The sequence below is a fragment of the Alternaria metachromatica genome (assembly GCF_023757995.1).
Source record: "Alternaria metachromatica strain BMP 0045 chromosome Unknown scaffold_21, whole genome shotgun sequence".
Taxonomy (NCBI): Eukaryota; Fungi; Ascomycota; class Dothideomycetes; order Pleosporales; family Pleosporaceae; genus Alternaria; species Alternaria metachromatica.
The window spans coordinates 248,549-260,649 of record NW_026055512.1 but is presented as its reverse complement, the minus strand read 5'-3'; the positions used below and the strand labels follow the sequence as shown (position 1 = coordinate 260,649).

Sequence of the window (12,101 nt, the reverse complement as noted above, 5' to 3'; positions counted from 1 at the left end):
AAGTCCGCGCCCAAGCACCGCTTTACTATGGCTTCACTCCGAGGTACTCAGCAGCCGGAACTCTCGAAGAGGCTGTTCAAGATCATAAAATCGGAGAACCACGCGATTGGTGCCTACGAGGCTGCGGCACGCGAACGGGTTGGCATTGCTCAGCAGCTCTCCGAATGGGGCGAGGCTACTGAAGACGAGTCGATTTCGGAGGTCTCGGACAAGCTCGGAGTGTTACTCGCAGAGATCGCAGAGCAAGAAGACATCTATGCGCAACAATTGGAGGAATATCGAGGCGTCTTGAAGCAGATTCGTAACACAGAGAGCTCGGTGCAGCCAAGTCGCGATCACAAAACTAAGGTGTGCTCTACGGCTATAGTCAGCATACTTCATGTTAACCAGATCATAGGTTTCGGATGAGATCGCGAAGCTAAAATACAAGGAACCTCAGAGTACTAAGATTCCCCAGCTCGAACAGGAGCTCGTCCGCGCGGAGGCTCAGAGCTTGGTGGCCGAAGCGCAGCTCACCAACATTGTACGTTGAGTCAGAATTGACTTGTATCGTCTGCTGACCGATACAGACCCGTCAGAAGTTCAAGGAGGCATACGACCACCACTTCGCAGCCACCATCGAACGTGCTGAGAAGCAGATCATCCTAGCCAAGCACGCTCGCCGTCTCTTGAACCTCGTCGATGATACGCCCATTGTACCTGGCGATGTACACCCTCCATTCGCAGAGGCAGAAACAGCGCGCCAGGTCCTCAATGACGCTGAAGATGATCTTCGCCAGTATCGATTGGAGGTCGAGCCTATCCATTCGAGTGCAGGCAACCTCGGAGTGGGTGCAATGCCAGGCGCAGCAGCACCGGGAGTCGGACTAGGGGGGACAACTGGCACGCCGGGCCCCGAATCTACTACGTATGGGAGTACAGTACGAAGTGAGAGTCCTGTGGGCGAGCAGTATGACAAGGCGGGTTCCGCTCCTTACCCCTTGGAAGAGGCTGATAGGGTAGAGAGGCTGGAAAGGCAACAGGAGGAGGCTCCCAGACAGGAGGTTTCCAACGTGGCCTAAACTGAAGAGAGTGCGACTTCGGGGTAGCTTTCTGGAGACATTTCCTTTTGTCTGCAAGTACTAATGATTTGATACATATCCCGATTATGTCTTCTCTTCTGTAGCATGAGGTAATTTCGTAATGACACGTTTGTGTAGATAAGTTCAGTGGTGCCTAAAGCAATGCAACAAAGGTTCTGAGCGAATGGAGCACATCAGTTAGATGGATGCCTGGAGGTGATGATGAATGTGTAGAAGAAGCCCTGGGCCGTGTATAATCAGGCGTGTCAGGTCCCACCTAAACCCTAGAATTGTCCGTGCATGTTTGGCGGGGACCTCTTAGCGCGGAATGTGCCGTTCCCCAAGAAGACACATCGAGCTCTACGTCGTGTCTAAATTCACGCGCACGCCCGCCAACACCTCCAATCCCCCTACCACTACTTTCTAGCTCTTCCACTCACAATTTCCGCTGCCGTAGCCATGGCGGACCGCAAAAAGAGAGATCGCTACGCAGCAGGAACAGGATACCAATTCGGCGCGAATACACCAGACGCCCAAGCCGGAGGAGTCCCCCCACCAGTAGTACCTGGCTATGGAGCTCAAACGCCTGCATACGGAGCAGCACCTTCTCCTGGGTTCGGTGCCCCGGCTCAGGGCTACGGAGCGCCAGCACAGGGTTATGGAGCGCCAGCCCAAGGCTATGGACAGCCCATGCCTCAAGATCCGAATGCCCTCAACCAGCAGTTCGGGCAGATGAACCTAGGCCAGGGCCAAGCAGCTCCGCAAGTTCAGCAACCCGTTGCGGCTACCCAGCAGAACCAGCTCTTCCCTTCGGACCTCATTGCGCAGCCCTTCCACGTCTCCGAGCTATACAACCCTCCTCCTCCCATCAACCTGCCGTCCAATGCCGCGGCCACCCCCTCCGAGTTCGCGAACGAATCGAGTAAATACCTGCGATGTACGCTCAACACCATCCCCACCAACCACTCGCTACTCAAGAAGAGCAAGCTTCCCTTCGCCCTCATTATAAGCCCATATGCGAGCTTGCACGACTCGGAGGACCCTGTGCCAGTAGTGCACGACCAGGTCATTAGCCGTTGTCGACGCTGCCGCGCCTACATCAATCCATTCGTCTCATTCTTGGACCATGGACACAGGTGGAGGTGCAACATGTGCAACCTGACCAACGACGTTCCTCAGGCATTCGATTGGGATGCAGCACAGCAGAAGAGCGTGGACCGCTGGCAGAGACCCGAGCTCAACTATGCCGTGACCGAGTTTGTTGCGCCTCAGGAGTACATGGTTAGTACTGGCTGTACGAAGTGCATGTGAGACAAATGCTGACTTCGTACCTCTATCTCTGCAGGTCCGCCCTCCACAGCCTCTATGCTACTACATCCTGCTGGATTGCACACAAGGCGCTGTCAACAGCGGATTGCTCGCCGTCGTCTCGAGGGTCATCAAGGAGTCGCTCGGTCGGATACCAAACGCAGACGGTCGGACACGCATTGGATTCATGGTAAGCAACGCGCTTCCTGAAAGCACATGGTGCGTAAGCTAACTATGTACCAGGCGGTCGACAACGGCTTGCACTTCTTCGGCATTCCTCCTGACAACAGCGAATCCAATGAACCACAACAGCTTGTAGTTTCCGACCTCGATGAGCCCTACCTTCCCATGCCTTCGGACCTCCTGGTCAGCCTCAGTCAATGCCGCAACAACATCGAGACGTTCCTTGACCGCCTCCCGACCATGTTCCAAAACACACACGTCCCTGGCTTTGCGCTGGGCTCAGCTCTCCGATCCGCACATAAGCTCATTTCACCACTCGGAGGAAAGTTGACTGTCATTGCCGCATCGCTACCCAATGTTGGCCATGCAGCACTGAGCCCTCGAGAAGACAAGTCGCTACTGGGCACCGGAAAAGAAGGCAGTTTGTTGCAGCCTGCGAACAACTGGTACAAGAGTTTTGCGGTAGAATGCTCCAAGAACCAGGTGTCGGTGGATATGTTCCTGTTCTCCTCGCAGTACCAAGATGTTGCGACGCTGAGCAACCTTCCACGATTTACGGCTGGTCAGACATACTTTTACCCTGGATGGAATGCGGCAAGACAAGAGGATGTCGTCAAGATTGCAACCGAACTGGCTGACTATCTGTCTGCTGAGATCGGTCTAGAGGCCGTTCTCCGAGTGCGCGCTACCACCGGATTGAGGATGTCTGCATTCTACGGAAACTTCTTCAACCGCTCATCCGACCTCTGCGCCTTCCCAGCATACCCCAGAGATCAAGCTGTAGTAATCGAGGTCGCTATCGACGAAACAATCTCCAAGCCATTCGCCTGTCTCCAGGCCGCTGTGCTTCACACTACCTCAAGTGGTCAGCGCCGTATCAGGGTTCTGACTCTTGCTGTACCTACGACTGAGAGCCTGGCGTCAGTTTATGCATCAGCAGACGCACAAGCGATCACTACCTACTTCAGTCACAAGGCAGTTGAGAGAGCATTGTCGAGCGGTCTTGACGCAGCACGAGACGCGTTACAGGCCAAGATCATCGAGATACTCTCAACGTATCGCAAGGAGTTGGCCGGCGGCAGCATGGGCGGTGGCGGGCTACAACTACCGCAAAACCTTCGCGCTCTTCCCATACTGTTCTTGGGACTCATCAAGAACGTTGGTCTTCGTAAGAGCGCTCAAATCCCGAGTGATCTCCGATCAGCAGCTCTTGACCTCCTTTCTACGCTGCCATTGCGCCTACTTACGCAGTATATCTACCCGTCTTTCTACTCACTCCACGATATGCCTGATGATGCTGGTGTACCGGAACCTACCACTGGACAGATCACAATGCCACCTGCATTGAACCTTTCCAGTGCAGCCATCGTGCCTTACGGTCTTTACCTCCTGGACGACGGTGTGAACCAGTTCTTGTAAGTACAAGCGCAGAGTCTGTATCGATATAGAGCTAACGTGACTAGGTGGATTGGCCGAGATGCTGTCCCCGCGCTCCTGAATGATGTATTTGGCGTCGAAGACCGCACACAGTTGAAACAGGGCAAAGCCTCATTACCCCTTCTAGACAACGAATACTCCGAGCGAGTGCGAGCAGGTGAGTTGACATTACTGATGATTTATACAGTCAGATTGCTAATACAATATAGTCGTCGAGAAATCAAGAGACCACAAGTCAAAGGGCGTGGGCTCGATTACTCTACCTACGCTGTACATTATCAAGGAAGACGGCGACCCAGCTCTCAAGCTATGGACACAGACGCTCCTCGTCGAAGACCGTGCAGACCAAGGCGAAAGCATCGTCCAATGGATCAGCAAACTCCGGGAAAAGGTATATCAATGAGTCAGCTGCCTGCCCGAAGAGAAGACTGACGTTACCTAGGTTGTGCAGTAAGACCGGATAGATTTGGGCTCTTGTTCATTAGGCGGTGTGGATTGGGCGGGTCAATACCGCAGCATTGGCGCAAGATCCGAAGAAGAAATCAGCATTGCTTGGGCGGTGGAGTGATGACTGGGAGTCGCACCAAGCGAATCGTGACTTATACAGCAGCAATGTGATACCAGCTTCCATCTGTTTGTTCTTGGCCACCTCGGCTGTGTCAATGTACCACAGTTGTGCGGCGAGGCAGCTGCCCGTCATTGCCACACGGCGTCAATGCATGGCGATGAAACGTAGTGCTAAGCTGTTGTGCGAGTACTGAGGAGGGGCCTGCGGTTAACGTGTATGCAAGACAGGCTTTCCCCGTGTGCATCTTGAGTTGCTCGATAATCGATAAGAGTCATACCTCGGTCTTCGCGCTTCGCGCACGGGCTATCACACGGCTGGAGGCAGGCACAGGCACGTTCCGAGCGTTGACTCCACTATCGCTAACCTGACCATGAGCGCGAGTAATGCACGGCTCCCTCAACACCAACGCCACCGCTGGCGACAAATGCGTCCAGACATCTGGCTCGCCCGCTAACACAAGCCCGCATGATTCGGTAAAGCTACTATTTTGAACATGTAGGCCTGCATACACTATGTGTTTCACCAATCCTCCAGCTGCCGCTGCAGGAAGGACGAGTGTTTTCTTTGTAGGCACGGCGCACGATCCTCGTGTGGGGATGCGCCTACGCAACGTGTCAACAGCAATATTGCGTCTCGTTTAGGCACCGGAAGCGGAATCTTGAAGCATACAAGGGACAAAGTACGGTACAGACGACGCAACGAGGCGCACCGCGCAGATGACCACGATATTCGCGATCCATGGTATCATCCCGCGTCTGTCCGCCAGATTCCCTCGAATCATACACTGCTTGCCAGGAACTAGTCGGTCCACTGGGTCCTCCGCCTTTCTGTCAGCGCTTCCGAGCTATAGAGTGTGATGGCGACAAACTGTCACGCACCGCTCAAAGCCCAACGCCAGGCAACGCCAGGGGACAGACTACCGTCTCTGACCGCCTCGTTCAATAGCCGCCTGGCGCCTTTCGCGCTGCAAAGACGCAAAATTTGAGTCGCTGAAGTCCGGCAGAACCACGGATGCTAGCCTTTCGCTTCGGCAAGGTACAAAGGTACAACACTTTTTGTGGATCTGGTCGAGTCCCCTTGCATCGGCGCTCGCCCACGCTGCTAGCTTGCAGCGACTATCCGCGTCAACCAATTACTTGGGCATGGCACTGTCAGCTTCGCCAGGCGGCCGACGCCATGCTCGTCTGCTTATGGCTGTCTTCTCCCAGGCGCGCAACTTGCCTTGAGGGACTGGCCAAACGCGCCGGCGCGTCCATGGCATAGCCAGCCATCATGGTCCCGCTCTATCTGATAGCACGTGAAACGGCAGCGGGCGTTGGTAGCTGTTTCGTCATCAATATCCAGCGTGCTCAGGTCCCGGCCATAACGCACGACCTAGAGCAGATAGTCAGGTTCTTGACCCATCGCTGCAAGCATGTGCCATGACCGTTGTTAGCAACCGGAAACAGGCAGTGCTGCCCAGTGCCCCGCCGCACGATATGATGCCATGTCCTGCAGCCAGGCCGATTGCTTGACGGCAGATGCGCGCTGCTCGTCAGGTTGCAGACGTACTGTGGTCTGACAGGCGGACGAGCATGCTCTGGGGCTCAGCTGCACCTCTTCATCATGTCTGGGTCGGCGGGCCAAGCATCGCTAATTCCAAGGATCTGCAGGCAAGATGTGCCTTCGTCGCAAGGTGGATCGGACTCTAACCCCAGCCTTCTGCCAGGCCGTCCGTCCAGGGCGCACGACAAAGCCGCTAAGATCCCGTCCTGTGCCTTACCAACCCCTCCTCGTGCATTTGCGACGCAATCGTGAGTTCGTTCTAATCCCGCTCTCCTGCATCGACACCTGCTCCTCTGCCTTCATACCCGGGTCTTGCACAGTCTAGCTGCATCGCCACAAGAGCCGCATCCTGCCGTTCCTACTCGAGCCCTTGTGCGCATCGAGTCTTGCGTCAAAGAGGGGCCAATCTCCCCGCCACCTGAGGCATCCCATCCCGCGCCTTATCATACCCAGCCCAAAGTCCGAGTATCCGTGGTTGCTCAACCCTCACCACCGGTACACCTTTGGGCGACACCAACTTGACGATTTTACGACGCAACGATCGATTTTAACACGACCTCGTAGATTTTCTTTGACCTTGCTCGCTGGGCGCTGACTCCGGATGTTGTTGCAACGCCGCCCTCTATTCGTCATCATATCGTTTCAGCCTTCCCACATCCGCTCCAGGAAGGGACCACCCGCAGTATCATACTGATTGCGCCGCTCGAGGCAACCCGCCTGGGACCTGCGCCTGCATTAACTCTCCAGTCTTACATCACCGGCGCTACCAAAGCGAGCTCTGTCGTGCAGGTTGTAAGCTATACGCGCTCGTCTCTGTAGACCTGCGCGGCTCACTCAGCACGACACGGAACAAGAGGTGGCTATCGGTAGACTGCTGGTCACCGCTTCTTCCAACATGTCTACTTTCCAAGCAGTCAACACCACATTGTCGGTCCCAGATGCGCCACAGGGCCGCCCGGGTGACGAGACGACGCCAACTACTCCTCGACCGAACAGCAGGTTCTTTGCCGAATCGAAAGCGACCGAAGAGATCCGTGCCGAAGACCCATCGGCTAAGACACCTACACGCAACACCTTTGCGGGACTTGTTGGTCAGCGACCACTGCCCTCGTCGCCGTTTACACCCGGCCGCGAGCTGAGCGAGACACCTTCAGCTTCGAACAAGAGCGAACAAAGTAGAGAGGACTCGCATAGGCCAACAACCTCTGGACAAGACGTGCATATGGGTGATGGGGATGATGACGAGAAAGACGGGTCGGACAACGATAGCGTAACCAGCGATTCCAACCGGCCGTCTAAAAAGAAGAAAGGACAACGCTTCTTTTGTACCGACTTTCCGCCGTGCAATCTAAGCTTCACGAGAAGTGAGCATCTGGCACGACACATTCGGTACGTAGCTCACTATGCGGCACGCTACATTGCTAACACACTACAGTAAGCATACTGGTGAAAGACCCTTCCAATGTCACTGTTCCCGGCGATTCTCGCGACTCGACAACCTCCGACAACATGCCCAAACAGTTCACGTCAATGAAGACATACCTTCGGAATCGCTAGCTGCAACGGGTACGAGGTTCCAAAGGCAGATCCGGACCGACAGAGTAAGACCACCTGGAAACCGATCTCGAGCGAACACACTAGGCAGCACAGGTGGCCATAGCAGAGGCCACAGCAGAAACCTCTCAGCTTCAAGCATAATCTCTACCGCTTCGACCATGAGCGCGGCACCTTCTCCCGACATTCGACGTAGGCCACCACCTTTGGCCATGGCTAGTGATGGTGGTGCTAGCGCGAGGGCTCGCCTGTCACTAAATACCATGAACGCGTATGACCCACCGATGATGGGCTCTCCTGGGCCTGTCGAGTATGACACGCAGTCCAACGCGCCTACAACGCCCACATCCGCTACCTTCTCGACAGTTACTGGCAGCCCCGCTCGCTACGGGTCCACTATACAGTCTCCGGTTTCGTCTTCGTCTAGGCCAGTCTCATGGGCCGGACCACCCCTTCCAGGACGTCGAGAGTCCATCTCGTCCAGTGGTAATCCTTTCTCTGGACCACCAGGACAGGGTCCTTCTACGTACATCACGCCTCTGCAGTCGACTGCCGCACCCAGCTATTCAGCCCAAAGCAGCGCATATGCGAGTCCAACAGCATCTCAATTCTCAGAGTCGAGGAGAGATTCAAACGCAGATGCGGACTGGAGGCGACGTACGTGGCATCCAGGAACCTGGGGGCATACTGGGCCTCGCCCAGCGACCAGTGGGCTTGGTTATCACCAGACGCCAGACGCGGATCGGCCCACGTTTACTTCAATTCCGGCCGCTTCTCAAACTACCCGTCTTCCGGGAATTGAAAGCTTCGACCATGCACCCCCTCCGCTTCCTCGACGCCAGCCAAGTCCAATGCAAGTAGACGCCCCAGCTCGTCCACTGACATATCACGCGCCGATGGAGCACCCGCCTCCGCCTCACAGGGGTCACCACAAAAGAACTAGTATTTCTTGGGAAATTGACCGTCTGAACATTGCTGGCCCAAGTTCTCAGAGAGAACCACAATGGTCGCAACCATACCCTGGCAGTGCCGGACGAGCGAATGCTACACGTCCTACGACCGCTCATGGGTACTTTAGTCGGCAACCTTCTAACGTTCAGCCAATCCAGATCCCTTCCATCAACGCTTCGCCCAGGACTTCGCAAGAACAGCCTACGACGCCCCGAAAGAACAAGCGACAGGCGTGGTATAACGGACCTGTCAGTCAACCACAAAGAGCTATGCAGAGAACGTCCCCTGAAGATAGTAGCAGTAGTGAAGGCGTTCCCACTCCAGGGACGATTTGGGAACATCATCCGAACATTGTGGGCAGCAATGGATACGTCGAAACGCCAGTCGTCGAAGATTACAAGTCGCAAGCATCAATTATGGAAAGGCCGCATCCATTACAATCGCAACCACACCATTATCATAGCCACAGCCTCTCCAACTCGAGCTCAAGCTATCGACCGCAACGAGAACCCGAGCGGGGACCCGCAACGTTCGGTCAGCCGCTACCGCAGCAGACAGCCAACAATGACATGAGACGCTTGGAAGCGCTTGTTGCTGTCGCCACTGGCGAGCAAGCCGTGGAGAACCGCTCTTAGGGTAGGTCAGCTGATTGCTTCCTCACCGCCTTTACATTACACATCGCCATCATCAATTTACGTCGAGTTTTTCAAAGCACACCCACGATGTCACGACCTCGAAGAACAATAACGAATCTCCTATGATTTACGCAATGATACACATGTCTGGTGTTTTACCTCCAGTTCCGCATGACAATCTCTCGGTCTTTTGCTTTGTTTCCCTTGCCTTCACTTCAGATATCGCCGACCAGGTGAGGGCTCTTGTTGTCGCTTTCCATATGATACCAATCGGAGCTTCTGCTCGAACTTCCTTGGGATACCCCGATCCGGCATATGTCATTTTCCCTTTGTTTTGCTTGCCTTTGTGCATATGACGTTTTTGCTTTCGTTTTAGGGATATACCAAATCGAACAGCGGGTGTCTGGAGTTTTTTGTTAGGATCGCTTTCTATTTTTACATGACGACTCTCTATTAGGATGTGCTGTTGTGCTGCTTTTGGTGGGACGGGTCACTGATGATGAACATTGGTAATGGATAGAAGCTGGAAGGGTCAATAGTTGTCCTTGGACATTCTTAACATGATTGTATATGCTTTCTCAGATGATTGTGGCCTCGTGTGCTTTCTTGTGACTTGCTCCGACAGATGCCTTGAGACAGGCGATGATTTATCATATAAGTCGCAAAGAGCACTTTGTTGCTGGTATCAACAACTAGGTCGGGAAGTACTACGTGGTTCGAGCGACGCTTGTACGCCTCCTTACCAAGGACAAAATGTTTAGAGAAGTTTGGCAACCCGAGGCGCTTGAGCGCGTTGCTGATCTTGAAGCTGGAGGTGATGCTGAGGAGACAGTTGAGCGCGCTGCTGACCTTGAAGCTGATGTAGAAGTGGAAGGCGATGCCTTTGAGCGCACTGATGAGACCACCGAGCGTGTGGCAGATACTGATGATGGTAACAATGGTTGGGAGGCGGTTAAGCGCTCTGGTGACATTGAAGTTGGTGTTGCAGCTACTATAGATGCTGCGAGGGAAGTGGTTGGAATTGGCGGGACTGAAGCTGCGGCAGAGCTTGCAACTGGCGCCGCATGTGATCTTGAGGAACTTGCAGTACAGAGTTGGCGGATGCCTGGTTGATTGATCGGTCGTTTCGTGGTGGCATTGTTGAGAGTCTTGAGACTTGACAGCGAGAAGGAAAGGCTGAGAGAGAGACTGAAACGAGGCTAAGGGAGAGATATAGAACGAAGACTGAGAGAGAGATTGTGTGCGCGTGAGAACAAAGGTCAGGCGAGAGGTTGTAGAAGCTTGTGTGGAGAGGTTTATTAGTGGGACTTGTACTCGCATGCCACAACGAGGCAGGAGCGACCCTGCAACTCTCGAATATTCAAGAGAATGGAGTCTAGTTAGCTATTTCTGCAATCGATGGCGATAATAAGCGCAGCAACATTGTTAGGAGAAGAAGCCAACGTGGTTGCTTGTCTTGAGGGAGTAGTCTTGTAGAGAAACTCGCGGTCTCAAGGAAGGACTGGCGATAGATGGGAGATTCTAGGAGGCGATGATAAGATACACCTGTGAGTGCTTAGTAACTCAGTTGTGGTTAAACCGTCTCATACAGTACGTTGTGTCCAACGTGGTGGCGGCGCATTGTTGTCGGGGCAACATACAATCCAGGACAGGAGAGGACAAAGCGCGTTCTAGCGTATCATGCCACATGCAAACCCCGCGTACCCTGACTTGGTATACACATCCGCTTGCAGCAACAACGACAGCAGGCACTGTACCTGTGTTTCTGATACCCTCTTTTTTCTTCTTCTTTCTTTGTGATACCCCCACTCGGCGCCATGGCTTCCGACGACGTTACCGACTTTGAGGTGATAGAAGGCCAGAAGGAAAACATCCAGTCCATTCCCAGCGGACGCTCCGCAAAAGCGCTCGCGCAGCTATACACACCACCACTTACTTCCGGCGCTGGTCAGACGCTGTCCCCTTCGCAGATGCAGGATGCGAACAGCGCGGCCCGCCTCAAGTTCGAGAAGGAGCTCATGGCGATTGACGACTCAGACGACCCGCTAGACGTTTACGATCGTTATGTCAAATGGACACTCGACTCCTACCCTTCCGCACAAAATACACCTCAATCGCAACTCTGCCCTCTGCTCGAGCGCGCGACCAAAGCCTTCCAATCCTCGCCGCAGTACAAGAACGACGCCCGCTACCTCAAGCTGTGGCTGCACTACATCCATCTCTTCTCAGATGCGCCGCGCGAGACATTCGCATACCTTGCGCGACACAACATCGGCGAGAACCTTGCGCTATTCTACGAAGAATTTGCCGCCTGGTTAGAAGGCGCGGGTCGCTTCACACAAGCAGAGGAGATATACAACTTGGGCATTGACCGCGAGGCCCGTCCAGTAGAGCGCCTGATTCGCAAGTACGGAGAATTCCAGCATCGCCTCGAGAGCCGCCCGCAAGAGGTTCCCGAGCCTTCAAGCCCCGCGCTCCCCGCCGTCCGTCCAGCTCTCGCCGCTAAGATGGACCCTTTTGCGCATGCATCACCGAGTGCGCCGAGCCCACAACCACAAAGTGCGCCAAAACCTGCTGGAGGCGCTTCTCGTTCGGGGAAGGCTAAGCTCGCCATCTTTTCCGATGGCGACGATGCCGCGAGGCCCGGCTCGACTGGTAGCATGGAAGGATGGGATAGCATTGGATCGCTCGCAGACCGCAAGAAGGAGAATGCAACGGAAGCACGGCCCTGGGCTGGTGAGACTCTGAAGGTCGGAAAGAAGAACACGGGCGTGCCAAAGATGTCAATCTTCAAGGATGAGGTGAGTTGATCTGCCTACATCAGCCCCTTCATATATTTACGGTCACAGGACTAATTGG

The 12,101-nt window shown here is 54.5% G+C and overlaps 4 protein-coding genes across 4 annotated transcripts; all 4 read left to right on the top strand.

Annotated features, from left to right (window-relative positions):
* Nucleotides 1-27: 27 nt before the first annotated feature.
* J4E83_007972 (uncharacterized protein) lies at nucleotides 28-1,061 on the top strand (the record flags this gene model as incomplete). Its single annotated transcript, XM_049334870.1, has 3 exons — nucleotides 28-348; nucleotides 398-523; nucleotides 570-1,061. The coding sequence occupies 3 exons, from the start codon at nucleotides 28-30 to the stop codon at nucleotides 1,059-1,061; spliced, it is 939 nt and encodes a 312-aa protein (XP_049186021.1).
* A 459-nt stretch (nucleotides 1,062-1,520) lies between these two features.
* Nucleotides 1,521-4,392, top strand: SEC24 (COPII subunit; the record flags this gene model as incomplete). Its single annotated transcript, XM_049334869.1, has 5 exons — nucleotides 1,521-2,342; nucleotides 2,407-2,559; nucleotides 2,613-3,967; nucleotides 4,016-4,146; nucleotides 4,199-4,392. The coding sequence occupies 5 exons, from the start codon at nucleotides 1,521-1,523 to the stop codon at nucleotides 4,390-4,392; spliced, it is 2,655 nt and encodes an 884-aa protein (XP_049186020.1).
* A 2,605-nt stretch (nucleotides 4,393-6,997) lies between these two features.
* Nucleotides 6,998-7,852, top strand: J4E83_007970 (uncharacterized protein; the record flags this gene model as incomplete). Its single annotated transcript, XM_049334868.1, has 3 exons — nucleotides 6,998-7,491; nucleotides 7,538-7,703; nucleotides 7,763-7,852. 3 exons carry the CDS (start codon nucleotides 6,998-7,000, stop codon nucleotides 7,850-7,852), a joined length of 750 nt encoding a protein of 249 aa, XP_049186019.1.
* A 3,207-nt stretch (nucleotides 7,853-11,059) lies between these two features.
* J4E83_007969 (uncharacterized protein) lies at nucleotides 11,060-12,052 on the top strand (the record flags this gene model as incomplete). The annotated part of the gene is made up of 1 exon (XM_049334867.1): nucleotides 11,060-12,052. The coding sequence occupies one exon, from the start codon at nucleotides 11,060-11,062 to the stop codon at nucleotides 12,050-12,052; it is 993 nt and encodes a 330-aa protein (XP_049186018.1).
* Nucleotides 12,053-12,101: the final 49 nt, after the last annotated feature.